This window comes from Podarcis tiliguerta, assembly GCF_965153285.1.
Source record: "Podarcis tiliguerta genome assembly, chromosome: 8".
Taxonomy (NCBI): Eukaryota; Metazoa; Chordata; class Lepidosauria; order Squamata; family Lacertidae; genus Podarcis; species Podarcis tiliguerta.
In genome coordinates, this window is record NC_139541.1 from 36716042 (window position 1) to 36742953 (window position 26912).

The following is a 26912-nucleotide window of genomic DNA, read 5'->3' on the forward strand; positions in this document are numbered from 1 at the left end:
ATGTTTAATAAATAACCTACCTGCTCAAAACATTTTGGTAAGTCAAATAAACAACCATCATTTTATAAAATGTAGTCTTACAGTTGACAAAAATTTATGTCCTTGCTGTTACTCAGTGTAGATGTGTTTTCAAGCTTGTGCATTGTGATTGTAAATGTGTACTTGGAAATATGTTCTGGTACCTCTAGTTTCAGTGAAACCTAACTCCCACATAGTTGTGTTAGGATTGCAGCCAAAGTTGAAAGGCCATAGTATGCCCTCAAGTATTCCTTTACCTGTAGCATCTGTCCAGAAACCTTGGCTTCTGCATACTAGCCTGAGACATTGCACATCAAGTCTTGTTATGGAAAGTGGCTGGGCAACAACAAAAACCACCCCAGCTTGACTTTATCTTCTTGCTTCTGGCAGTTCTTTGGTTGCAGTAGCTTTCAGGGGCTAAATCACTTGACTTTGAAATACTATTGCTAACTTCATTGGCGTGGGCTTGCAGCAGAATGAAATAACAGGCTGGACTTGATCACTTTAGAGTATATGGGGAGATGCAGTTTTGGAATACTCCCCTGTGAGCATCCTGCAGGTGGAAAACTGGAACTTTAGCGGGAGGATTCAAACCTCTTTGCTTGCTGTGGTGGTTTCCTGTTTTCTGGGAATTAAATGTTAAGGAATATTTCAGTAATGTGATTCTGTATCTGCAGCCTTTAGTGGTGCAGCCCATTCTACCACCATATTCTGTTGCATATACAGACCAGCCCTCAGATTCTGCTGCCTTGATTCTAGAACAGAGTTTGAATATCTTCCTCATCACCTTCATTTAACACTGAAGGTGGTGTTTTAGTTTGAAAGGCAAACATGCCATTGCTCTAGGTTTATTATAGTAACATAGCTGTCCAAGGTTTCAAAGATCTTTCTTTACACCAAGAAAACTTCTGTACTGTGATACCACATGTTTCATTATATGCAAAATACATTGGATATGCAATCTTTTGTTGCTTTTGTTTAAAACATGCTTTCTTCTTGAAATTACGTTTAGATGGGCAGTATTGTACAAATTGTGGTAGCCTTGAAAGCTGTTGTGAAATTACTGGAATGACATAAGAGAAGAGAAATAATTTCTGCCTGTTTTGTTCTGTGCAAATCAATTGGGTAGAATAATTTTAGTGCTCTTCAGCATTACAGATGTAAAATTTCTGGGAATTTTGAATCCTCACTGGAGGATACAATTTTTTACCCTGAGGGATTTGGGGAGAAGGGTTTTTTTTTTTTTTAATGGAAGAAAAATCATTTTGAAAGCTTTCTTTACGTAGGGGAATATTTACAAAAGTTGAACTTCAAATATAAATTCCAGGTAGGGGGTACTTTGTGACCAAGAGTTGTTAATATGAAAGATATGAGAGTGTAGAAAATTGGGTGAATGAATTAATGTATATGAAGCTAAGCTAGATGTAAAAAAACACACTGTCATGGAATGCTGGGTGGGAAATCAAACAGAACTATTGTGTAAAAAAAATGGGAAAGAAGTGTAATTGTAAAACTCAGAAACTCAAAAATAAAAATATTAGAAGCTTTCTTTACTTATCAAAAGTCACTTTGTTACTTTAAGAACATGAAATGCCTTATGTATAACTTGGTTTAGCATTTATCTGGTATATTAAATATATAGTTTATTCAGACAAGCTGCTGAACTGTAAGGAGTCTATCTTCTCTTACGGTTTTGCAAGTTTATGAAGAGCAGGAAAACCCCCAATAAGATGAGCCATCAATATAATAATTAAACAAACTATTATTTATTCTTAAAATTATTATGTCTCCTCCAGTCCTACACAGTGTCAAGCAGACATAAAGCACTAATTTGTTTATAAAAAGAGTCAAGAAAAAGGGTGGTGGAAACAAAACTCACTAAATGAAATGTATTCAGTTGCTTTTTATTCATATTTATCATGGACTTCTAAAAATTGAAAGTTTACCCAGGTGGAAACACATGTCTACCCTTTCCCATGTCAGTTTATTTCTTAATTTGGTATACAGTATTTCCAAACATATACCAGTTTCTTTCACATGCTTCAGAATATGGAGGAATCTGAAGTAGGTAAGAAGCAAGAGCTGGAGGCTTTGTTGTGCAAAGGCTTTGCCACCATGTTGCAAGAGGGATATGTTTGGCAGGATCCCAGACTACATTTCTTGGCCAAATACCTGAAGAAGTTTTGTACTTTGCAGTATTTGAAAGTACCTTTCCAGCATCAGGTCCTAAGTGTGCTGCTTTTTTTGTAATCCATTCAAATATGGAAGTAGTGATACCATCACAAGATTTTTAAAATGTTTATTATTATTATTATTATTATTATTTCAATTTCTATACAGCTTAATATATTTGTAAAATATCTCTTAAGCAGTGTACTGGAAACTGAAACAACAACAGAGAACTTTAACAAAATATTGCAAAATTACACAGTTACATATAAAAATGATACATTGATCCACCCAGGGTCAAACAAACTCAGCTCACCCACAAAAGTTTCACAATGAGAAAAGATCTTGGAAACAGTGGACCCTAATCTTTCTTTCTGGACTTGCTTTTTATGGGCTGGCTCAAGGTGGATGGCACCTCTTCAAGCTGCACACAGCTGTGTCCCATTCAGCTGCACTCTCTGCACCCAGTTCCTGGTACAGCAGGTTTATTGAGTTTCCCAGGGGGTCCAAAGAATGGGTAGAGGGGCCCCCTTCACTCACAACTCTTCCTTCACCCTCTGTCCTCTCCTCTTCTAGCATTTTTACTGTCCCATAGCAGGACATGCTTTTTATGGGCAGACACCAAGGGTGGTACTTCCTCAGGCTTCCCACAGCTGTGTCTCATTCATCTTCTGTCTCCTCCTCCTCCTCTGCCTCCTCCTTCATCTTCTTAGAAACTGACTGGCTGCTGTTACATATGCATGGATCACACCCAAGATGGTCTCCAAAGTCACTTGCATTTCTCTTTTGAATTTTGGGTCCAATGTATTTGCAGCAGCATGAATTGGATGGCAACAAAATTATGTTGTTCTGTACTTTCAGTCCTTTGAGGCTTAGCGACAAGAAAAAATAGGTCTACTTTGGCTTCCCCCCTCACAAAAAGCTCAACAACTTATGCTTGCCCCCGTTAAAAATGCTCAACAACTTCAGGTCCCCCTCCCCAAAATGGTTAGATCACTGCCAGCCCCCCCCCCCCCGGGAGTAGATCACAGTCTCTTGGGAGTTGGATGTCCCTGCTTTAGAAGAAAGATTGGGGGGACGGACCCTCCCAGGCCTTCATGTCTCTGTACCTGCTAACTTAAGTTGATTCTAATTCTTCTCTGAATCTTTGTGTCAGCCATATTTTAGAATTCCCATTTAACATTTTTGCATGAACAGAATGTGCTTTCTTTCTGCAAATTGCCATATTGCAAGAACTCTTCCATATGAACCTAATAATATAGGCAACCTACACAGTTCAGTTTCAGTTTACTGCCATAAACATTCTACATGCTGTTGTCTGCTTTGTACAGGTCTGTTTGTAGTAGAACTTGCTGGCCTTGAGCCACTGGATTATAGTCATTTGTCAGTTTAATGCTGCTTCAGCAAAGTAGATATTGAGTTTGAAAGAACTGCATTGCTAGAGCTGCAGTTTTTTTCTGTTCAGTTGAAATGCTTTATATATAACCATTTAACATACCGCTCAGGATTAAGGAACTTTGTGTGGAACAATGGTGCTTCATGGCAGGAGAGCTTCTAGCAATTCTAAAACGTGTATAATTGAGACTAGAAATTCCTGCTTTTCCTGTGCGTTATTCACGTTCTTCAAAAGAAGCAGCTTGTGAAAAGTGTGTACTGTGTAGTGATAGTGAACTTTAGTGTACAGTGTCTAGTAATAAATGTGCACATTGCTTTGGCTCTGTGCAGTTCTCTCTTTGGGAAAGATGGGACTAATATATAGAAACATTTTTCTGAAGTGCCTTCTCTGTGTGTTATAGGGTTACTGTCTGTTTTGTACATTGCACATATTAAATTGTGGGGCATCTTTGCCAAGGTGAAGTCAGGAAGGCCCTTGCAAATGCACATCAGGAACTGTAAGTTCACTGGTGAGACGATAAGAACCTTATTAGGTCACTCAGTATCTGATTAAGTTGAAGGTGGCCTGTGTTTGATCAGGATAGAACAAGAGTTGAGTGTTGTATTGGAAAAGTTAACATGGCCAGTAGTATTGAGAGTTCTTCAGATGCCGTAACTAGATAGATTGTCATACAGTACCACATGTAGGAGTGTGTTTTTGAAAATAAGTGCAGGAATGTCTTGGACACAACCCACTGGGATTTCTCTTCACACTGTAGCATTTTGTTACATCACACTGCTGTTTTAAATTTGCTAATTTGGCTTGACACTTTTTTTAGCTGATAATTATTTGGTAGAAAGCCTTTATTATGCCCCAGAAACCACTAATCTCTCAACCCTTTCCCTCAATAATTGTCAAATAGGTAAAATGTGTTTTTGACTTCTTGTTCTGGTAGTGGCTGCCACAAACCCTCTTCATCAACCTTGAGAGTTCCCTAGCAGGATTTGCAGGTTTTGGAATGCAGATGCTATCTGGGTATGGAGTAAAGTTTCATTGGACAAGTAGACTACTCCCTGCCTTTTTTTCCACCCTCAAATCATCCTGATTTGATTGTCACACTGAGACAGTAGACACAGCTTTTGAGACTATTGCATTATACATGTGTTCTGTTTGTGATTGGAACAGCTACTTTCACACCCCAGATTGGATGGTGATGTGGTAGTCAGGGTGGTAATCCCAGAGTGTCTCTCTCTGTTTGTATGTGACTGATTTAAGTGTCAAATCAAACTTTTCATAATAACTTTTAGGATTTGAAATGTAAATATTTTTAAAATGTCTTCAGGTGTCCATGTTATCATAGTTTCTCTAGAATTAGACCAAAATTCATAGGTGCATGTCGGAGTGGAAAGGGCTAGTCTGGCTACTGCCTAGCTTCTCATGTTAGTCTCGGCATTCTGGGTTCTGAACAAGACGACTGGGCTTCTGGAGAGAGAAATTGGCTGCGTATGCATATGTACTTGAATACAGAGGTGGTAAATTAGACTGCAGGTGGAAAATAATGTTGCTAAATATTTCCTCATGTAAAAAAACGAAAAGAGAAAAGAAAAGAAACGAAACTTCATACTAGATGGAAAACTAGCATGTTGGGAGAAAAGGCTCCATTCCAGTGCTGTGCTAATTTTGCTACTTGTAGAAAAATAAGGGGTCACTACTAATTGGTACCCTCTTGCACTCTGAAGGGTTTCAGTCAATTTTTCTACTTCAGTAGTCTACCACTTCATTCTCTTGAATGGTCTCATTCAGAATAGGGCATTATTGAAGGTGGTGAAATGAGAAGGGTAGTGTTTAGTTGGGATTGTCAGTACCAGGGGAAGGTTGTGATGATATACAAGGTAAGCTTGGCTGGAATATGAAATTGCTGCATTAACTTTAGATTAGCTGTGGTTGGTTGGTATATCCTTTGTCTCACAGCATATTTTCATGGCACCAACTATCATCTCTGAATGAGGTGAAGCACTTGACTGTTGGGGCATCCAGCAAAAAATTAACTCACTGGGATGAGTGTATTTTAGTTTGTGGTGTGGTCACAGTGCTTTGGTCCTGAATAAACAAGTGATTTGCTGGCAGCAGCACCAAGGAGGCAACAACCAAAGCAATATCCAGGGCTAGTCCAAGTTCAGGGTCCAGACTAGCAGAGTTCACAACAAGGTTGAGATGAGAGGCAAGGTCAGAGCACTTCAAGGTCTGGTTTGACACAGGGCACAGAACTGCTACATAGAATGTATCTAGTCCCTTCTCTCCAGAGGTTTCCTTGAGAGGAAAATCTTACGCTTAAGGAGCTTTTACTCCTGAGGAGTCCTTGCCTGCAATCCGACACTTTTCCAGATAGACTAGGCTTCCACCTGGCATTTAAGGCATTGTCTTTCCCTTGGGCTTCAGACTGTTCAGTCTCAGCTTCGTCTCAGGGTCCTGGCTTTTTGCCACCGGGTGCAGACTGACTGGGGCTTGGTGTAAGAACAAGGCCTCCTGGGTCTCTTCTGATGATGGTACATAACACAAGTGTCTGTTGAGTTGGCATTGCATCTCTGTTTTGAATCTCTTTTTGAGAAGTTCATGGATACACTTGTCACAGACCTGAGATGATAATGCTTCATTTGACACACTTTCTTGGTGGCTGTAGTATATCAGGCACTTCGCATATTGATTTAAGCCTCTGAGAGAAAAATGTGGTGGGAACAAGTTTTATTTGTGTAACAGCGTTTTAAGCTGCATGACTGCATTTCATTCTTTGCATGACTTCATCTAAAATGTTTCTAACAAGTTATCATTCAGTATGTTTTTGTGCAAGCAGCTATTTTTACTTTGGTGTGAAATTGTGTGTGTTGAATTGTTTCATTGAAATGAGTGTTACTCCTTGATTAGTGTTGAGAAATCCACTGAAATATGAGAAAGGATTCCAGTATACTTCAGTTGTGGCTTACTTTGAGGTGTTACATAGTTGATATCAAGCAGCTGCTTAGATGGTCCTTAACAGATTAACAAAACTTTAACCAAGTTCCAAAAGCAGTTTTCACTTCAGGGCTATAGCCGAAGCAGAATTGGTATTAGAGGCTGCAGCATCATTGCCATTAAAATTGTCACATTTAGTTTTTGAGCTTTTAAAATCATAAGAGCAGTATCCCTTGAAGTATTTCCAGTAGCAGAAAGATTTTTCTTTTGCACAACAAAACGTCCCCTTGCCCCGCCATCTGCGCCAGAGAGTTGTGGGAATCCCCAACATAGATTTTTTTTTGGGGGGGGGAGTTATGTTGTTCAGCTAATAGTCCTTTGTAGTAACTAAACTACTTCGCAGGATGCTGACCAAAGCTCCTACTACATTGGTGTTTCCAGGACCCTTCATATATGTTCACACCATTAGTGGCATATCTCCATCTGTTTGTTAGAAGCTCCATTTGTAAAATTGCTTGAATGGAATCCCCAGACTGCAGTTTTTCTCCACTGATTGAAAAAGTGAAGATGCTTGAACGCCAGGATGGCACCTGACAGCTCTACCATCTGGAGGTGCATGCCTAGGGTTCATTGGATTTGGACTGTTTTTCACATGATAATACCCCATCCTGTATAATTCCATTAGTTATATTTTATCTACAAAATCAGAATGAATTTCAGGAACTAAAATGCTTTTTCTGTGCAGGAGCAGTCACCAATCAGAAAAAGAGGCGGGAAATAGGCCAGTATCTATATGGTCTGTCCATGGATCAAGTGACTTTTCTTTTTTTAGTTCTCAAAGGTCTTAACCTAGCTCAAGGTTGTCATCTGAACTATCCACATGTTTAACTGAGAATCAATCACAGTCAGTCCATCATTTGAAAAATAAGACTTTAGAGCTGTCTTGCCCCAAAATGGCAACTAGACATTCCGTTTTGGAACTGCAACCTTCATTTAAGGAGCCATTTGGTGCCTAGCTTATATATCTTGCGTTTCTAACACTAATTACATATGTAACCTTTACAATAGCTGTACACAAGACACGGATATTTAAGCAAAAGCATAGGCATAATTGGTTTAATCTTTCAAAATTTAAATGCTGGGGCCTTCAGTTAACCAGCTACTTGCAGTTTTAGAAGTTGTGGTTGGATAATTGTCAGCTTCTTGTATAAATTAGAGGTCACACAAATTTCCAATGAAGTGGTTTCTCAGGATTCTTTTTGACAAAGGCCATTGAAATTTCCAGCGAACATATGCACAACAGCTAAGTTGTTGCCATGATCAACTTCAGTTAATCTAATTAAATACAATATGTTTTACTTTTTAGTACATCTTTGGGGAATTCAGCCCCGATGAATTTAATCAGTTCTTTGTGACTCCTCGTTGCTCTGTTGAGGTAAGAACTATTTTAAATTTATTTACCTGTACAGTCATACCTCTTGTTATGTTTGCTTCATGATACGTTTTTTCATGTTGCGTCCTGCGGCAACCCGGAAGTACCAGAAAGGGTTACTTCTGGGTTTTGCCACTCGTGCATACGCAGACACCCAAAATGACGCCATCCACATGCGCAGAAGCGGCGAATCGCGACCCACGCAGACGCGGGTTGCGTTCCTTTCTGGTTGCGAACGGGCTCCGGAACGGATCCCGTTCTCAACCAGAGGTACCACTGTATGTGTGAAATGTTGAAATCTATTGTATGTTGAAAGCATAGGAGAAAGTTAGTTTAGTATAGATCAGTGAGTACCCTATAATACTGCCACACGGTTTTGCTTCACTTCAAATTTTGAATGTTGTTACAGTTGTCAGTAGCCCCCACCCCACCCCATAAATCCAATGTGTTTATTTTATCAGTCAGCCTGGTAAAAGACTGCTGTGTATATCAAATTGTAAAGAAGCAACTGTTAATTAAAGGGCACCCTAAACGACTAAACAACAACATGCCAACTTAAATGTCAATCATCATTAAGGGCACAGGAGAATATGTGTACAAGAGAGGAAGGGTGGTTGGTGGTGGGTTCAGATTGTTCCATTCAGTGCAGACATAAGTTAACTTTGGTGAAGTCTTCTTTCCCCACCACCAATGCAACCATTTGTTTTATTTTCTGTACAGCTTCCACCCTACAATGAAACCATTTCATGTGGCCTTAAGTCCACAGGAGAGCTCCATGATGGTAAGAAGCCATTCCTTCTTCACAACTGTTTCCCCAATCCTTTTGAAGTCCAATGTGTTGCAGGTTCGTTTCTTCTGTTCAGCTTTGGGGGTTTGGGTTAGTTTGCTACTTAAATGTACTAACCCAGTTAAACTTATAGCAATCCATATTTTATGGTTTCTTTAGCTAACAGTAAACCCTCACTCCCAACTGATGGCTTTGAAAAAGTTCTTTTAAAAGAATCCAGTGGTTTTGAGGCCTTGTTGGAACAGTGCTGTTAGTTGTTGATTATTAGGGACTTGTAAATGTTAAAACTTCAGCACTTCTCAATATTGAAATCTGTTTTTCTTTAAGAAAGAGAATGACTTGGACAGGGCTGGAAAAGTAAGCATGACTGATCACTGATCTGTTGAGACATGAATGTATATTGCCTGTACTGAAAGTTTCATTAGATGAAGTTTCTTCCTGGGCACAATTCAGACTTCGTACTGGTTTTAATCTTTACAGGGTAGTCTTATGTATGTTTACTTGGAAGCAAGTGCTACTGAGTTCAATAGGGGTTACTCCCAGAAGAGTGTAAATGAGAGGGCAGCCTTAAATCCCTAAATGTTTTAGTCCCACATAGACCAGCCCAGTTATTAAGATAATCATTAGTGGCCTAGGTGTCACCACCTGCTAAGGGGGTTTGTTTGGGGATGGTACTTCAACTTGGTACCCGTTGTTTCCCAAATTTGACATCTTTTAGGGGCCAAATTAAAGTATTATATTTTCCTAGGGTTTCAGCAGTTTTTAACATTGGCCTTCAGCTTCTTTTAAAGCAACTGCTGCTGCTTTGATTACTGATTGTTTTTACTGTATTATGTATGTTAGCCACCCTTAGAGTAGTTATTGAAAATATTTTCACCCTTCATTTCAGAATTTTTTTTGCCATTTTTTGGATGCTGGTATCAGATGTTTACGTTGCTTAGTTGCAGTGACCTTTGAAATTCCTTGTCTTAGAGATGGGACTATGATAGTTTTGCAGAAGGTGTTTTTGTTTTTCTTGGTCAAAGTCACAAAATTCTACTCTTAGTGCCAGCCATGTGAAATATAGAGCCTTGAACATCCTATTGTTGAAAATCTTTTGACATTCCAATCTATGCTGACATAGTATTGGAAAAATAATTAAGCTATTTTCATATTTTCAGTCTGCACAATTTATATTTGATTAGGAATGTTTTTAACATTTATGATGAAAAGGAATAACTTGAGGTGAAGACAAGTGATTGCAAACCTATCTTGTATCTGCCCCCACTTCCCAAGAAAAAAAGCAACACTTTAATAGAAGTTTATTTTTCTCTCCTAGGGGAAGAGTATCAGAGAATTGAATTTGGTGTTAATGAGGTTATTGAGGCAGATTCATCTGTGCTGAATAACAATGACTACAGTATTTCAAGTACTCTGAATCCTCAGGCACCGGAATTCATTCTTGGTTGTGCACCTTCCCAGAAGACGCCTAGTGATATACTCAACGAAGCCAACTATAACTCCATAGACTGCCAATTCACTGATTCTTCTCTCGCTTTGGATAGCAGTTCTAATGCTGAAAATGATAATTTACCTGGGAGCCTTGGGCAAAGGGAACGCAAAAAGAAGAAAAAAAGACCCCCTGGATATTACAGTTACTTGGAAGATGTTAGTGATGGCATTGTTCCTGCCGAGGCTTTGGTAAACGGGCATGCAAGTTCATCAGGACTTAATAGCATAAGCACAGAGGATGTAGACCTTACAGGCGACGCGCCATCGGTCACTCCAAGGACTTGTAACAGCCCTGAAAATTCTGTGGACTTCACTAGCGAAGCCGTGTCTGATGATTCGGTTTCTAGTGCTCTAGATGCTACAAGGACTGCAGGGCAGCCTGAAGTATGCAGTGTTACTAATTTGGAACAGTCTTGTGTCCCCTCCGAAACTGGGAGGGACAGCCCATTAAGGACAGCTGTTGTACAGCCATATGCTGGTACTGATACTACTGAAAACCTTGGTGTTACAAATGGACAAACACTTGAATCCTCTAGTGAGGGCACAGCTGCCAATGGGGTAGACTTGCATCCTGTGGAAAGCACCGACTCAGACCAAACTAAGCCTGAGGATGCTTTGCCTACTACTGAGGCAACCACCCCTGTTTCAGGAGCCGTTTCTGTTAATCAGCCTGCAAAATCATGGGCAAGCCTCTTTCACAATTCCAAACCTTCTGTTTCCATGCCTATGGCTTATGTTGAGACTAAGTATACCCCTCCTGCCACATCTCCTGTGGTCCCTGAGAAACAGGTTGAAGTCAAAGAGGGGCCTGTTCCAGTTTCTGAGGATCCTGTAGCCATAAGGATTGCAGGTATCATTAATGTGCTTCAAGCTTGAGCTACAAAGAGTGTAGGAAGGTTTGAAGGAGTGGAAAGTTTGAGTGAACCTAAATGTCCTAATGCTTTAGTAGCACAATAGTAAGAAAATTATTAACTCTGTGTTAGAGTGACACCTCTTGTTTAGTGTAATGGCTTCTAGCTTTTTGTTAATGTACTATCTGGTTAAACACACAACTGTGGATTGATGCTTACTTCCTTTTCAGTGTACAAGTAACAGTGAACTCTTGATTTGATGTGCACACACACAAAAGGATGAGTTTGTTTAGGCTGGAGCAATTTTGTTCTCTCTTCTAGAGCTAACCTTTCGCTGCTGCTGTGAGAGCCTATGTGTGTGACTCAGTTTGGAAAGTTTTGCCAGCTCAGCACTGAGAGCTTGCTATGTTAGGGGGTCTTTGTTCTTTTTAATAACTCCTTCCACCCAGGACCTCTTTTGGGAGGGCTGAACACTGCTCGTTTATTGCTAGGGAATATTTGAATACAACTACTCGCCTTCACTCATACATTTATCTGTCTCACCACAAATAAAAACACACATTTTACTGGCTCATGGCAGCCTTTGAGCCACCAGACTAACACTGACTTTGAATGTATAAGCAGTCTTAACAGTGGCCACTAGGACTTAGCCTGTGATCTGTGCTGTGAGCGCCACATTGCTTTGTAATATCTGATACATAGCCAGAATATGCAAGCACACGTAGCTTGACATTCTGCTCATTGTACACAATGTGAAAGTATTCTTTAAAACTGACAAATACCCTGTAACATGATAACGGGGCACAGAATGGTGCTGAAAGTTGCTGATTCTTCAGAAACGTATAACTGTATCATCTGCATGCATTCAAAGCACAAGCGACCACTAACGTGTGCCGTTTTCAACCCCAGAAGGGGGTGGAGTGGGGCTGTGGGGCTACGTGCAGTGCCGTGGAATGGCACACAAATGGGGAGTTGCCTGAAATCAGAGTTGCATCCCCATAGGCAACTAGATTGCATGAAGAGTTAACTTGTGTTGCAGACAGAACTTTTTTATATATAATACAGAAAAATAATACTCTTGACTATAGAAAGGCTTGTATAACTTCTTGGTCTTGATATAATTTCTTTATATTCCTTTATTTCTAAATATATATATTTTTTCTTTACTAGCAAGCCATTTTCTGCATGTCTAATCCCCCAGAGTGGTAGTTCTTGTCACATTTGATTTCAAGTCTAGGTTTATTAATCTCTTTGACCTAAATTTCAATAGAAACATTCAAAAGTGTAAATGCATGCAACATTGTTGGATGGTGTGCTTATAATGATTTACTTCATACAAGTTGGCAATATGTTCATTTTTTAAAGATCACCAGTGTTTATTTGGTTTGACTTTTTAAAAAAACAATCACTAGTGTTTATTTGACTTTTCATTAAATAGTAGTAACCTCATCAGTAGCATTATTCTACCTGGGTTATTAGAACCTTTGGTGGTGGTGGGAACAAGACCTATCTATATATAATGTCAATAAAAGTGTAATATGTGGCATTAAAAAAAATATAAGCTTGTTGGGGTGGCTCCATTCTATTTAGTCATTGGTGTTTGTATCTGCAAAGAAAAAGTATCTTGCAAGAAATAACTTGTTTCTGTAGCAGAGCATTTTATTAAGAGTTCCTGTTGCTAGTGTTGATTACATAAACAGGGTTGGTTGAATGTCAATCAGGATCTAGCTCTTAGAACTTTATGCTGCCATGTAAGCCCAGCCCTGCTTAAGTTCCTAATGCAGATGAGGTCAAGCACTTCAGAACAGGCTTAGAGTAATACTGTCTACTGCTTCATTTTACACCCTGGTCTTCTCTTGTAATGCACTTAATGCTTGTTGCTGTAACAGCAAATGAGATGTTTTTGCACGTCCCTTGATTGTATATGAGATTAGAATTCAAAAATGGATGTTGCAAGAAGCTTTATACAGAGTATAACTAAGCAAGCATTGGAACTATAAGAGTAACTCTTAAGCGGGGAAATCAGAACTGTTGTACAGGTGACACAAGTCATTAGTGGACAACTGATGGTACATGCATGTTGGAGTGGTTCCAGGTGAAGTTTTATACCTGTACTTTGCCTCACCTTGCCTGCAAATCTATGGGAGGATAAATACTGGTAAGCATGATAAGACATAACCAAATGTCTTGCAACAAGAAAACAATGTGTGTAAATTCATTTCATTGGCCACAAGGGGATGCTAAAATACTGTTTGATTTTCCTCCACTACATGTGTAATAGGCAGTATATTTGTTCAGTTGGAAGTGGATTTGCTGACATTTTTGGATGTGTTCTTCATTTAACAGAATTACTGGAAAATGTAAAACTAATACATAAACCAGTATCTTTGCAACCACGAGGGCTGATCAATAAAGGAAACTGGTGTTATATCAACGCTGTATCCTTGCATTGGAAAAATATTACCTGAGTTAATTAACTGCTTCTGTTTCTCATACTGAAAACAAAATAGATCCTGTTATCAGACTTTAAATTTAAAGGTTCAAAATGGGAATGGGGTATATTTCAAGTGAGCAGTATCATTATGGCTGCTGAATGGCTTTCTTGTGCCATACAGAATTTTAAGTTCATTTTTGTTCTCCTCTCTTTTCACACAAAGACGTGGGTGTGCTAAATGCTGTCTTTATTAACTGACTCCTTAATGCAGTTCTATAGACACTGCAAGCTTTGGTTGCTTGCCCTCCTATGTATCACCTAATGAAGTCCATTCCAATGTATTCGAAATCACAACGGCCGTGTACTTCAACACCAATGATAGATAGTTTGTAAGTAAATTGCAAGACAATCACAATGTTTGAATTAGAATTGTAAGTCGGTAGACATTCTTATCTTCTTTTTAAAAATAATACTAATTAAAGGTTGGAAACATTCAATGATACTAGGTATTTGGTAGCTTAATTGTCCCTTCACAGAGCAGTATAAGGATAATATTTGGAGCAAACCTAAATTAATATCTAATTGCCATATTGTTTGATTTTCAAATTATGCTGCCATAGTTACAACTCCCTCTCTTCCCCATTCTGTGATTTGGGAATATTTCAATTTATCAAAGTTAAAATACACTCCCATTTCTAAATCAAAGCCCTGATCTTTGGTGAATCTCTCATTCAATGGCTGGGTTTGGACTACCTTTCCTGATTTCATAAATTAGATCCTGATTCACTATCCTAGTTAAGCCAGACTTCTCCAGTTAGGTATAACAGGGAGCTTTGGTTTAAACTAAAGCTAGCACATGAAGGGAAGCAAGGGCCAAGGATGGAGCATGTGGCCCCCATGTGCATTGCCAGCTTCATAAACTGTGGGAAAGATTGTCCGAACCTAGCCAGTGGATTGCATTCAGAAACAGTTTAACATTGCCATTGTGAATTGGGGCTCCATCTCCTTCAGCTAACGTGAGTCAACTTTCCCCATCGTGGCTCTCCCTCCAGACGTTTTGGATATAACTACCACCAGATGGGAGTTGTGTGGAAAACATCTGGATGGTGCCAGGTTGAAAAATGCCACTCCAAGTAGTGTGTATGCTTAGTTTACCTACCACATGGAACAAAAACTTGTCCATCTCAGCGCCAGAGATAAAAATATTGAAATAGTTGCTTTTAGTGCATCAGCTGAGGAAGAGGACCAGTAAAATAAATGTATGTTGACACTCAAATGAGATGAAGAGAGGTAAATTACCCATTTTTATCTTGAAACAAACAAGTTAATAATTTTATCTTATGTGAGCCTTTCCAGTATTAGACTTGATCAGATGTTTGTGGCTAGTTGTATCTAGTAACATTTGTTGTCTCTGTAGCTAACACCGATTTCCTTTTGTTCTACTTCAGTGTCCGCCTAATGAATGAGTTTACAAATATGCCAGTCCCGCCTAAGGCAAAACAAGGTGGGTAGAAAATAATCACCTGCTAACTGTCTGGTGACATATTGGTAGAGTGGAGGAGTTCAATGCTGTCTTTGTATGATACAGCTGAGGTTCTTACATTTCTGCAGTACAAATTGGCTTTCACCAAGAGGCTTGTGTGATGTCAGGTAAAAAGAACCTTTCTGTTTAAAAGGCATACAACATTTTTGCAGCATCTTTTTTTCAGCTCTTAGGACCTTACATAAAATATGATCTTGTTTCAGAAAGAGAGTGTTCCTTCTGTACTCTTAAGATTGGTTTGTTTTTAAGGTGGCAACAAACCTCTTGCATCAGTTTTGGAGGTGTTGGGAAACTGGCTGTATTCAGACACAATCCTTAGGTTTGATGTATCAGCACAAATAAATTGTATTTCATGGTTGCATGAAGTCAATTGCTGTCATTCTCTCCATGCTGATCCAGTGCCTCAGTTTCTTTTGTATAGCTCTCTTAATCTTTGCATCACTGACCTGTAGGTTTTTTATCTAAATTCAGTTCTCGGTAATTTGATGATGTAAGTAGCCACCTATGAGAACTTTAGTAGTTGCCTTGCCTGCTTTTCAGTGTTGTGTGATTGTGGTTAAGCCACAGACAAACCTCCACAGCATAGTGTTGCTAAAAGAACAGGGGCAGTGATTACTTCATTATTTGTTGAAAATGTAGCATTGAATCTGTCCCACCTTGTATTGAAATTCTGGCCTTTTGTAACAGTTAAGTTGTTGATCTTTGTCAAATTGCTCTGTCTTTCCCCTTTTTGTTTTGGCAGCTTTAGGTGATAAAATTGCAAGAGACATCAGGCCTGGAGCTGCCTTTGAACCTACATACATTTATAGATTGCTGACAGTTATCAAGTCAAGTCTGTCGGAAAAGGTGAGATTAGATCTTTTGAGCTGTTTCTTATCCTGTATTATGTAAGCAGCTGTAGAAAAATAGTGTTCCATTTTATTACGGCCCTAATAGGTTTAATTTCATTCTTCAGCAGTGGTGGCTTATCCTTGGTTGCATCTGGAACACCCAAATAGTGCCAGACATGCTAAGGGAGCCAGAGTTAAAAGAATAGTAGGCTTGTTTAAAAAAATGAGTTATATGTGTTGGGTGTCAATATAAAATGTGAGATAATGATAACTTGTGGTAAGAATACTGAAGGCTTCCTCTTCAAACCTTGAGGCCTAAAGAATTAGTCTTCACATGCAGTTCTAGTATTTATATGATGTGTTTACATTCAAATGCAGACATATTGTACGGATGTTTCCATAACTCTGGAATCAAGAGTACAAAGGAGACCCAAGGATATAACACAAAATTTGTAGTTAAGGTTTTATCCAAAGCTAGGATTAGCAAACCCAATGTTTCCTTCATACAGCTTCCAAATGTGCCAGAATAAATGCTTCATTGATGAGTGGTACTTTTTATCAAAATCAGTTGCATTCAGACATCTTGTCATTTGAAGTGAGAGCTATTGAAAGGAAGTTCCTTGGACTGATGAAAAACCATGTCAGAGTACTTTTTTCTATGCATAGGTTCTTACACCAAATTCTCAAACTTTAAACTCTCCCGAGTTTTAAAAAGCAGTTTGGAGTACAGTGGGGAGTAGTACTGCTTTGGAAACTTAATTTAACTTCAGTGCACTGAGTAATGTACTTGTGCCTTTGGATCACTCCCAAGAGCCTAAATAGGAAAATGTTGGAGAATGAGTGGCTATACTAAAACACCTTTTTCTTCAGGGCAGACAAGAAGATGCTGAAGAGTATCTGGGATTTATTCTAAATGGCCTACATGAGGAAATGCTGATTCTGAAGAAGTTGCTATCTCCTCACAGTGAAAGTAAGTTTTCTTATAATGCTAATTAATATGTATATTTATATATAGCATATTTGTATATGGACTGTGTGCAGACATAATGCTTATTTATGGTTTGTTTTATTCAACTATGCCATGAAGTATGTAAACATAGTTAATGATTTGACCTTAAGCCATTTTGTGAATCAATAGTTTGAAGTAGGTTTGCAAACCGTGGTTTACATTAACTGTAATTAACCATTACATCTGCATTGCAAACCAAAGCTAAAACAGTTTTCTCACTTCTCCAGCCACTGTGTCCAAAGTTGCCAAGTGGTTCTCACTGATGTCTCCCTACTTTCCCTCCCTCTCTCCCTTCCTCTCTGAGACTTCTGGGTTAAAGAAACAAACTATGGTGTGCCCTAAACATTCTTAAGTCTTACGCCTGCACTGTGCTATAGTTTTATGTTTTGAAAGAATGGAGGTAGAACTACTCATATAACTGCAATAGTTGCCTGAGCAGGTAGAGGAATGAAACTTGCTTTTAATGATAAAGTTGGCATAAAGCAGTGTTTCCTTCTAGACAGAAATTATCTACTCTTGAGTATCACTTACCATATAATAATAATATATATATCCAGGAACAGAAAACATACATTTCCTCCTCCCTCCAGAACTTGCCGTTTCCAATGGTCCGGAGACCCAGCCTGTAAATGAAGAGGAAGAACAGGAGGAGCAAGGCGAAGGAAGTGAGGATGAATGGGAGCAGGTTGGACCACGCAACAAATCCTCTGTCACTCGGCAAGCAGATTTTGTCCAGACACCAATTACAGATATATTTGGTGGTCACATAAGGTACAATAAATTGTAATTAGTGTTAATAGAATGTCAGGATCATGTTTATGGGTGAGGGGAAATAGACAAAATCAGTGTATGCCACCATAAGTACAGTCGAACCTCTACTTACCACCACCTTTTTTTACGGTCATTCCAAGTCACGACCGCGGCAAACCCGGAAGTAACCGGCGGGTTTGCTGCTGTTTGCGCATGTGCAGAAGCGGCCATCACCGTTCGCACATGTGCAGAAGCATGCCGTCTCCGCCTGTGCACAACGGCGCCTCTCCCAGTGCCCCTTTTCGACCACCAGACAGACCTCCAGAACGGATTATGGTCGCAATAGAGGTTCCACTGTAGAAGCTTAGTGTTCATAAATATAAAATGTGTTGTGCATTAAGGTACACCCCAAAAGTTGATATAGAGAGATTCCTATAAGCTGGTGCTGCCCCAAAGAACGTACCTTCATTTCCATTCCTTGGTGACAGGAACTCGGAAGAGCCAGCCCTACATATTTCTGAGACGACTTCTTTGTATGTTTAATCTGGTAACAATTATTAATGGCGAGCACATCGTCCTCTGTTGACATCCAAAGGAAGCAAGATGAAACTGAGGGATTCCTGTTTTCTTCTTCTTGCTGAATGGGAGAACCACAAATCTCTAATCCCACATGTGTAGTCTGCTTTCTGCCACGCCTGTCCTACTCACTATACAAAGTAGGTCACCGCAGAAACAAGATCCCACGTTAGGATGTTGGAAAGCTTTCTCTTGTGAGGCCAGCAGCGGAGATAGGAATGGTCTAATAGTAGTCTACCAAACATAAGCTCTAGAAATAGTTGTATTTTCCATCCCACACAAAAATGTAGATTAGTATGTCTATATTTGTAGACATATGTATGTAGTATGTAGATCCTCCCCCATCGTGTTTTTGGCTCTTCATTGCCTTCATGAGTACCTTGTTTCTTGCAAAGAAATAATAAGAATGCATTAAAATCCAAATCTGCATATATCTAAACTTTTCATGCCAAAATGTACTTATAATTATCATGCTTCACTCATGTATGTGCCTTTGTGTGGACTTTGCCCTTAAGAGCAGTAGTTGAAAAGTGCTGTGCTGTGGTGGATTTTTAGTATAGAAAAAAGAACTAAAAATTGTGGCAGGGGACACGAGAGAGGTTTATAAATTACGTTTGGTCTCAAGAAAGTAATTAATTGGCAGTAGATTTAGAGTGGTTAGAATGAAGTACTTCATCCAGGTTCCAGAATTCATTGGCACAAGATGTGGCGATGGCCACTAGTTTAATGGCTTTAGAGGAGGATTACACAAGTTCATGGAGAAAATACCTGTCAATGACTCCTATAGTCACGATCGCTTTGTTGAATTTTGGTGTTCACTAAACACCCGTTTCTGGTAGGACGTGGAGCGCAGCCCCCCACCCCAGTGAATTCAATGACCAGGCAGAATTACTTTGAATTGGGCTTGAAAATTAAAAACTCAGCACATAATAGCATGGATGTAATATGCTCCAATAAATGTGGCTGCAGCCCTCTGCAATAGCTGTAGTTTCTGAACATGTTTCAGAGGCAACTCCACAAATTCAGGTGTATTTTTTTTTATTTTCAGAAAAAAACCTGCATGGTAGCAATTTCAGAAAGTCAAGATAATTTTCATCATTGCATTATTTCTGGTATTGCTAGTACATGCTTATGTTTTGTTTTTAAAAGAACTGAAAGAAAACATTTAGAAGTTGTGGATGCACTGATAAAGATAAGACAGCCAGCGGGAGAGATTGATAGAGATTTTCCATTCTTCTGTTAGTCCATAATGTATAAGCTAGAAAAACTTGGTTGTTGTGGTGGATGTTGATGTGTTGGTCAGTCTTGATAGTTTCAGGGTGGATATAGTGAAAATATATATTGATGGAAAAGAGTTACAAGGTTGTATGTAGTTAATGTTCTTTTTGTTTAAGAAATTAATGAAACTGTTTCATCTTTCTAAGACGGTATTGTGATGGTGATTCTTCATTGCTCTTACTTGATAAGTTAGCTTAGTTAATAAAGTTATTTCCCAAATTATTTTAGCCAGTATATTAAGGTGAATGGTTTGTTTGTTTTCTGTAATCAAGCCATGTAGATCTTTGCACAGGTCAGAAGAATTCTGAGTAGCTGTTGGTCATTATTCCAGACTTCTGATTTAAATTCCCAGGATAAAGGGAAACTTTAATCGTTGAATATCTATAGCTGGTATAAATTTGTAGCTGGATATACCCTCACTTAAACAAATAAAATTTTGAGGCCAGTCTTTATTCCTGGTGGGCAGCAGTTTAAAGAAAGAATGAGAGTGTGCCATGCTCCTGGACTCTTCACCAAGCATTGCGGTTTTATTGGTGTTTTTGTGTGTTGTGGAAAAATACCGCTGCAAAATGCTAACCTGAAATATTATCTGGATTAAGTGTGGTCTCATTCTGACTTGAAGAAGCCTCTGAATAAACAGCATGTTAGTTCTTGATGAGAAAGGTATCCCAAATGTGGCTCTCATGTAATGGGTGGGGCAAGTTGTCTCTTACAAACATCAACCTTGCCATTATGAGGGCTTCACATCGTCCAAGAAAGACCTTATTCTTTCCTTAAAATAAAGATGCTACTGTATAAAGAGGTGAGTGGGTGCCAGTATTAAAGAGAACCTGGGGTTATGTGTGAACCAAAGTAACAATTTTATTTAGCTTTTCACATTCAGTATTCATGAATAAGCTTAAGCAAGTTGAATACAATTGTTTTAAGAATCTGGATGTGTTGGTATCTTTCAGTGGGCTGTAAATTTGAAAAATAATTGGACATGAGAAAGGAAGTCCTGTATGTAGCTATTTCCCATTCAATCCTAATAATGCTTTTAAAGAAGAGGAGGAGAAAGGAAAGTATTGTGCTTAAGCTAGGAGGATGGGTCAGTAACTGAAAGAAGTACTATTCTTTCCTCCCCATCCCTTGCAGGGGATGCATCTTTAAACTGTATTTCATTTCTGCATAAAACCTGACATATTCAATTTCTGGATACTGAATCTGGTCATTACTTTAACCATATGTCTTTATATCTGTCAAAATCTGGCAGGACTTTGTAACACAAGAGCCTCATTTTAAGCCTGCCTACTGAGTTTGGCCATGAGACATTTTTATATGGGTTTCAGGAAGATATATGTGAAGGTATGTGTTGGCAGTCTCGCCGTCAGTCATTCCAGAATTAATTTTTGAACAGTTTTCACAAGTGCAACTTCTAACTCGTTTCTTTAGATCAGTGGTTTACCAACAAAGTTCGAAGGAGTCTGCCACTCTGCAGCCATTTTTTACTCTGCAGTTGGATATCCAGTCTGATAAGATACGCACAGTTCAAGATGCTCTGGAAAGCTTGGTGGCAAGAGAGTCTGTTCAGGGTTATACCACAAAAACCAAGCAGGAGGTAAGTTATTTAACGACTGGGTAGGTACACTTTTGAAGTCAAACATTACCATTAAGCATTATGTGGGTGTTTAATATTGTCTGTGTTGACTGACAGCAATTCTCAAAGATTTCAGGAAGAAGTCCTTAATCCTGTTACCTGATATCCTTTCAACTGGTAATGCTAGGTACTGGACCTGGGACCCTGTGCAGTCAAGAAACATTCTGTCCCATTGAGCACATTCATAAGACAAGTGCAAAATGTGTTATGCATCCATAAAGCCTAGAGTCTCACATCTGTGGCTGATTGAACACAGCCGTATCGGGACAAACTAATGGGGCAGTAGAAGAGAACCAGGAACCAGACAACAACTCCAGTCTACTTTGTGCTTCTTCCCTTTTATATGTTAGCTGGGTTGTTTGTGACTGGTCTTTATTATGTCTGTGTAGCATAAATATTGCTATGCTGCTTCATTTTAAAAGCTTATTCAGTGAACTGCTTTTTGCAACCAAAGTGATTTCCCCCCAGTCTGTTCCTAATGAGAGTCTTGTGGAATTTAGTGCTCTAGAATGACCTAGTGCTTAGCTCATTTATGTAATTAATTTGCATACTTTCTCAATTTATCTTGCATTCCAAAGAACCCCAAGCAATGTACAAAACAGAAATAAAAGAGACTATTAATAATTGAATATAAACCTGTGAATTTTGGAACAATGCAATGTAATTTTAACAGTGACCATGCCAAGATTACTTTTCTGGGAAGGCCTGTTGGAATTAAAATGTCTTCAGTAGATGCTGAAATCACAAATATTATTGTATTAAAATGGTTTCTTTTACATTTTTTTGTGATGTCAAGCCATGCAGATGAGTAAAAATGCAGTGCTTTTGTCCTGATTTTTTCAATAGTTAATAGAACGATGTGCCTAGTTGTATTTTTCCACTGCTGTGCTCTCGTCGTCAGATGATGCTTTGATAGAATCAGAGATGGGTTATTTAACTAGCCTTAATGTAGGAAGCACACACCATCTTTGTAAACAGAGTGGTTCTCTACAAGATAGAAAAAGTGGGCTTTACCACAGTGCTTAGGCATTGGGAGGAGAGGGCAACAACCTGAAAAAAGGGTGAGAAGCATGTTGCCCTGAAATTATGTGTAGGCAAACGCAGCCCGTCTGGATTTTATGTCTGACATGATGTGTGGGAGTGAAAGTGGCAGAACATCTCTTTGGTTGTCTGAGAGACCTCCTTGTATGGGAGGAAAACTTGCAGTGCAAACTTCTCAGGGCTTGCCACACAAATTTTGTTTGGCCAGCCACTCACTTCTTGGTTTTGGTACATATATGGTTTTAGTCTCCTCTTTACTTGACAACCCAAATGTTCAATTATGGCTTCTAGAAGAAATGGGTGTTCACTTGAGGTGCTAGTCTGGTCTGGTTTATATTTTAGTGTCTAGTCTGGGAAGAGTGCAAACATCTCGTATTGCATTTTAAAAAAATAGTTTTCTCTAACATATTTATGAATAAAATCTCCTTTTGCACTTTGCACCAGTCATTAACAAAAGCTGATTAAATATGTGATCATTAGCTCATAGGAGTAGTGTGCAGAACTGGAGTCGAAGAGCTGAACTGAAAATAAATTTTGAACCAAAATTTGTCCACCAAATGCTTTCTGCAGTGAAAGCCTTCATGCCTATGAAAGTAGATATATATAGGCAGGTGACTTTAAATGTTGTACATAGCCAGAAACATTATTCTGCCCCCCTTGGGGTGGAAATCCCTCATCTGTTAGTCTGGCAGTGCCTAAAAATGGAAGGAAGAGGTGTTTGTGTGTGTATTAAACTGATTTCAGTAATTTCCACTTCTGGTTCTGAGGAAATAAGCTTAATTAGTGACTAGCAGAGATTTGAGGTCCAACTAAAATTCTGCTTTCACCATGCTAGGTGGAGATCAGTCGAAGAGTGACACTTGAAGAACTCCCGCCAGTCCTTGTCCTACACCTCAAACGATTTGTCTATGAGAAAACGGGGGGGTGCCAGAAGCTCATAAAAAATATTGAATATCCTGTTGACCTGGAAATAAGTAAAGGTAAATCTTCTGAACAAAGCATCTGGGTTTTTTGTTTGTTTGTTTGTTTGTTTGTTTTACAGAAAGCGATTATTGTTGTTTATGCTTTTGGGGTCGGGGCGGACCTGTTTAGGGATTTCAGGATCAGTATATATCTTCAGGACTGGTTAAGCAGCCCAGATTGAGCTGAGTTTAATGCCAAATATCATCTCCAGTGTCATTTTCAGTATATTTCTTTATCTTAAAAAGCTTGCTGTACATTAGTTCCACATTCTTCATAAATCAGCACATGACTATTTCTTCCTCAGAATTTAATCACCAAAATCTTGCAGCACTTGGGTGGACTTCAGTGTACTGCTAAGGTTCCATCCGCTTAAGAATTCTTGCTTGTGCAATTGAATGTTTTGCTCCCTCAGTCTTTTCAGGATGTTTCCCCAGCCCCCTGGGACAGATTTGGGGTGGATGTGGGGCACATGGAGCTGGAGGGGTGGCATCCTGTTAGGCAAGCAGAAATCCTTGTGCTGACAGGACATGGTACCAGAATACTGCTGTTTTTCTCAAACTTATGCTATTTTAACAATTTTGCTATCTTTTTCTCTCATTCCAAGGTTTGGAATGCTGTGATTTAACTCCTTGAAATAACAATCTCTGAAGTTACTTAATCTCACATCCTAATGTATAAACATTTCTTTTAAAAAAATAAAATAAAGACCTAAAAATAGAGATCTTCGCACCAATGTACTATAAAACTTATTGCTTGCCATTTACTCTTGTGTGTCATACCCAAATCTTGGCCAGATATCCGACAAAAGGAAGCCCTCTTATTGGCAAAGATCAGTGAGAAGCTTATATCTCCTCAGGGAGGATGGCCATACATCCTGAGCCGTCGCAGTGGAATAGAAGAGCTATTGTTGACAGGCTCAGCTTTCAGTAGTTCTTTTGTTCCTTGCAGTGGGTGCATGCTCTCTGGTTCGTTAAATGTGGGTAAGAGAGAGGCGGAAGTAATCTGATAATACTAAAGACAGTAATTCACTTGAAATTCTGTTCGCTTTTTCAGAGCTGCTGTCTCCGGGGGTCAAAAGTAAGATATTTAAAGGCCAAAGAACCTACCGGCTCTTTGCAGGTATGTGCTCATTTATCTCAAATGTAATTAATTTTGTCACAAGGGCTCTTGCTGTTTTAAAATATTGGCAGTCCTCTCAGATCAAGCGTATGCACTGCTAAAATTAATTCTTTTTTAAAAAGTTCCCTGTTGTGTGCCTTAATCCAAGAATGCCAGTTCAGCAAAGATGATATTCTGCAACCACTCCATATTATTCAAATTAAGAAAGTTATTCAGTGTTACTCCACATTACAGTGGTACCTCAGGTTAAGTACTTAATTCGTTCCGGAGGTCCGTTCTTAACCTGAAACTGTTCTTAACCTGAAGCACCACTTTAGCTAATGGGGCCCCCCTCTGCTGGCGCGCCGCCGGAGCACGATTTCTGTTCTCATCCTGAAGCAAAGTTCTTAACCCGAGGTACTATTTCTGGGATGCCGGAGTCTGTAACCTGAAGCGTATGTAACCCGAGGTACCACTGTACTCAGATCTGTCAGTTGATGGCAGCCAAATGTGCAGTCAAACCTTGTGGAATTTAGTACTTGAGACAGTACTGACTGTGATTGCGACTGTGGATTGAGAGATAGTTGCTCGCAAAGTATTGAAATTGGGGAGGGAAGTAACCTGCTGCTTTCAAAAAGCTTGCATTTAGTTGTTGGTTGTTTTGCTGCACCATTTTAGTGATTGCAGAAGTTCAGCAAACAAACCAATCTCTCCCAAGCAGTCTAAACTAAAAGAGTCAGAGTTTTATCTCTCCCCCATTTTTAATATTCTCCAAAATTACTGAATGAATTTCAGGTGACTCCTGTTTTCTCAAGCCCTCTGGCAAGTAAGTTTGGGAGAGAGATGGAGTTTTCTTATACTTCAGTTGAGGTTTGAAGAGCATAAAAAAATCAGTATCTCCCATTATTTCTGACGTTTTGTGCCAGCCCAATTGAGGGCACTCCTTGCTTCTTCCTTAAGCCCCTTTCTTATGCCCAAGGGTTCTGGTCTTTGTGTGGCAAGGTGTAATCATCTGGCTAATAAAGCAAACTGATATTTGTGGAACTCCATCCCTCCACATAAGTTGACAAACATTTGGACAAGCCAGTATCCATTGAAACTTGTTAATATTGCTTCCTTCCCTGTTGTCTTATTAGTTGTTTGGTTTTGGTTTTTTGACAGTTGTCTACCATCACGGAAACAGTGCAACTGGTGGACATTACACTACAGACGTCTTCCAGATTGGTCTCAATGGCTGGTTGCGCATAGATGACCAGGCTGTCAAAGTGATTAATCAGTACCAGGTGGTGAAGCCGTCTGCTGAGCGCACAGCCTACCTCCTGTACTACCGCCGAGTTGATCTGCTTTGAAAACTTCCCGTTTTTCTGCTGTGTTTGCCAGATTACCTGCTTTCTAGAACGCCAACTCTCTCTAACCCTTATTTCTCTTCCTCCCCTCAATGAATTCTTTTCCTTCTCTCTTCCTTTCCCTTGCAACTATGGGATAGAGTGAAAGAGAAGACTACCTTTTTGAGGTTTGTGAACAGCCTAGTTGGTGTTGGCTTGTTGACTTTGCTGAATGAAGTCATTAGGGTTTGAAAGACTCAGTCTCACGAATCACACACAAAGTATTTCTTCTTTTTTTGCGCTAATGCTGAATCCTAAGAGATTATTAAAACGGGGGATTTGCAACTGATTCCCACTTTCTAATTGCATAGTAGAAGCAGCCCTGCACCAGCAACAGAACTTGTAGATTTCTGTGAAAATGTTTTATCTTTACTTAAATAAAAAAACTAAAAAAAAAAATCCTCTCTAATCCTCCCCCACTAGTTTTTTGATAAATGGTAAAAATGAGCCAGTGTCTATCAAGGAAAAAATGGTCCTCCTTTAAAAGAAAATACTCTACAAAAAAAGTATAATATACAGAGTTGCCGGTTCCTGATAGGGAAAAATACACATTTTAATAATTGTGCGATGAGAAACTGCTTAAGTACACATTGCAGATCAAAATACTTTTGAGTTAAAATGTTAGTCTATATAGATGGGTGATTGTAACTTTATTGCTATTAAGAGATTTCAAAACTGCATTTATGCTTCTGTGTACATGGGATTTTAAAACAAAAAATGGGCAAAATAATGAAAGTTGATATTTTTTTCAGTCTGCTTTGTTTAATTTTGCTGTCCGCTCTCCTATAATGTTGAGTTCCTAAGTGTACACAGTCTAGTGATATCTAGGAGTATAAAGTTGTCGCCCATCAATAAAAAAAAGTCACAAAGTTGATTTAAAGCTCTGAGAGTGTTCTTTGACCACGGGGCTCAGCTGAAAGCAACAGAGACATTCAAATGAACAGGAAAAGCTGCGAAGCCAAGTCTCCTGGTGGGGTGCCAAAGACAAAACTGAGAAATACTAGTTTTGTACTTCCTGACCGGCTTCACTTTCATCTCCAATCAAATGGCTTTAAAGGGACATTAGACAAATCAATTTGGTGTAGTTCTGTCAAGGGGTATTAGACCCAGTAAACTAAATGGATGTTCAAAAGCTGTATGCCTGGGGGGTAGTTTTGGGAGGGTTGCCTTTGGGGCATCTGTGAAATATCTGGATAGGATGCTAGACTAGATCAACCTTTGGTCTGATCCAGCAGGGCTCAGACCACTTGTCTAAAGTCTCACAATCCAAGCTTGCAAATGACATTTCAACTTGATT

At 39.2% G+C, this 26912-nt stretch overlaps 1 protein-coding gene across 2 annotated transcripts in view; it reads left to right on the plus strand.

Moving 5' to 3' along the window:
* USP10 (ubiquitin specific peptidase 10) overlaps positions 1 to 26489 on the plus strand; it is a 33537-nt gene extending 7048 nt beyond the window's left edge. The window contains exons 2-14 of one of the 2 annotated variants that reach the window (XM_083453217.1): positions 7878 to 7946; positions 8664 to 8787; positions 10049 to 11071; positions 13419 to 13510; positions 13786 to 13895; positions 14955 to 15010; positions 15792 to 15895; positions 16750 to 16849; positions 17479 to 17659; positions 20924 to 21089; positions 23005 to 23149; positions 24186 to 24251; positions 25392 to 26489. In XM_083453217.1, the coding sequence (XP_083309343.1) occupies positions 7878 to 7946; positions 8664 to 8787; positions 10049 to 11071; positions 13419 to 13510; positions 13786 to 13895; positions 14955 to 15010; positions 15792 to 15895; positions 16750 to 16849; positions 17479 to 17659; positions 20924 to 21089; positions 23005 to 23149; positions 24186 to 24251; positions 25392 to 25579 (2424 nt within the window). In that variant the 3' untranslated portion in view covers positions 25580 to 26489. The remainder of the gene's footprint in view (positions 1 to 7877; positions 7947 to 8663; positions 8788 to 10048; positions 11072 to 13418; positions 13511 to 13785; positions 13896 to 14954; positions 15011 to 15791; positions 15896 to 16749; positions 16850 to 17478; positions 17660 to 20923; positions 21090 to 23004; positions 23150 to 24185; positions 24252 to 25391) is intronic. The other variant, XM_083453218.1, reaches the window with a different exon arrangement.
* The last annotated feature ends 423 nt before the right edge of the window (positions 26490 to 26912 follow it).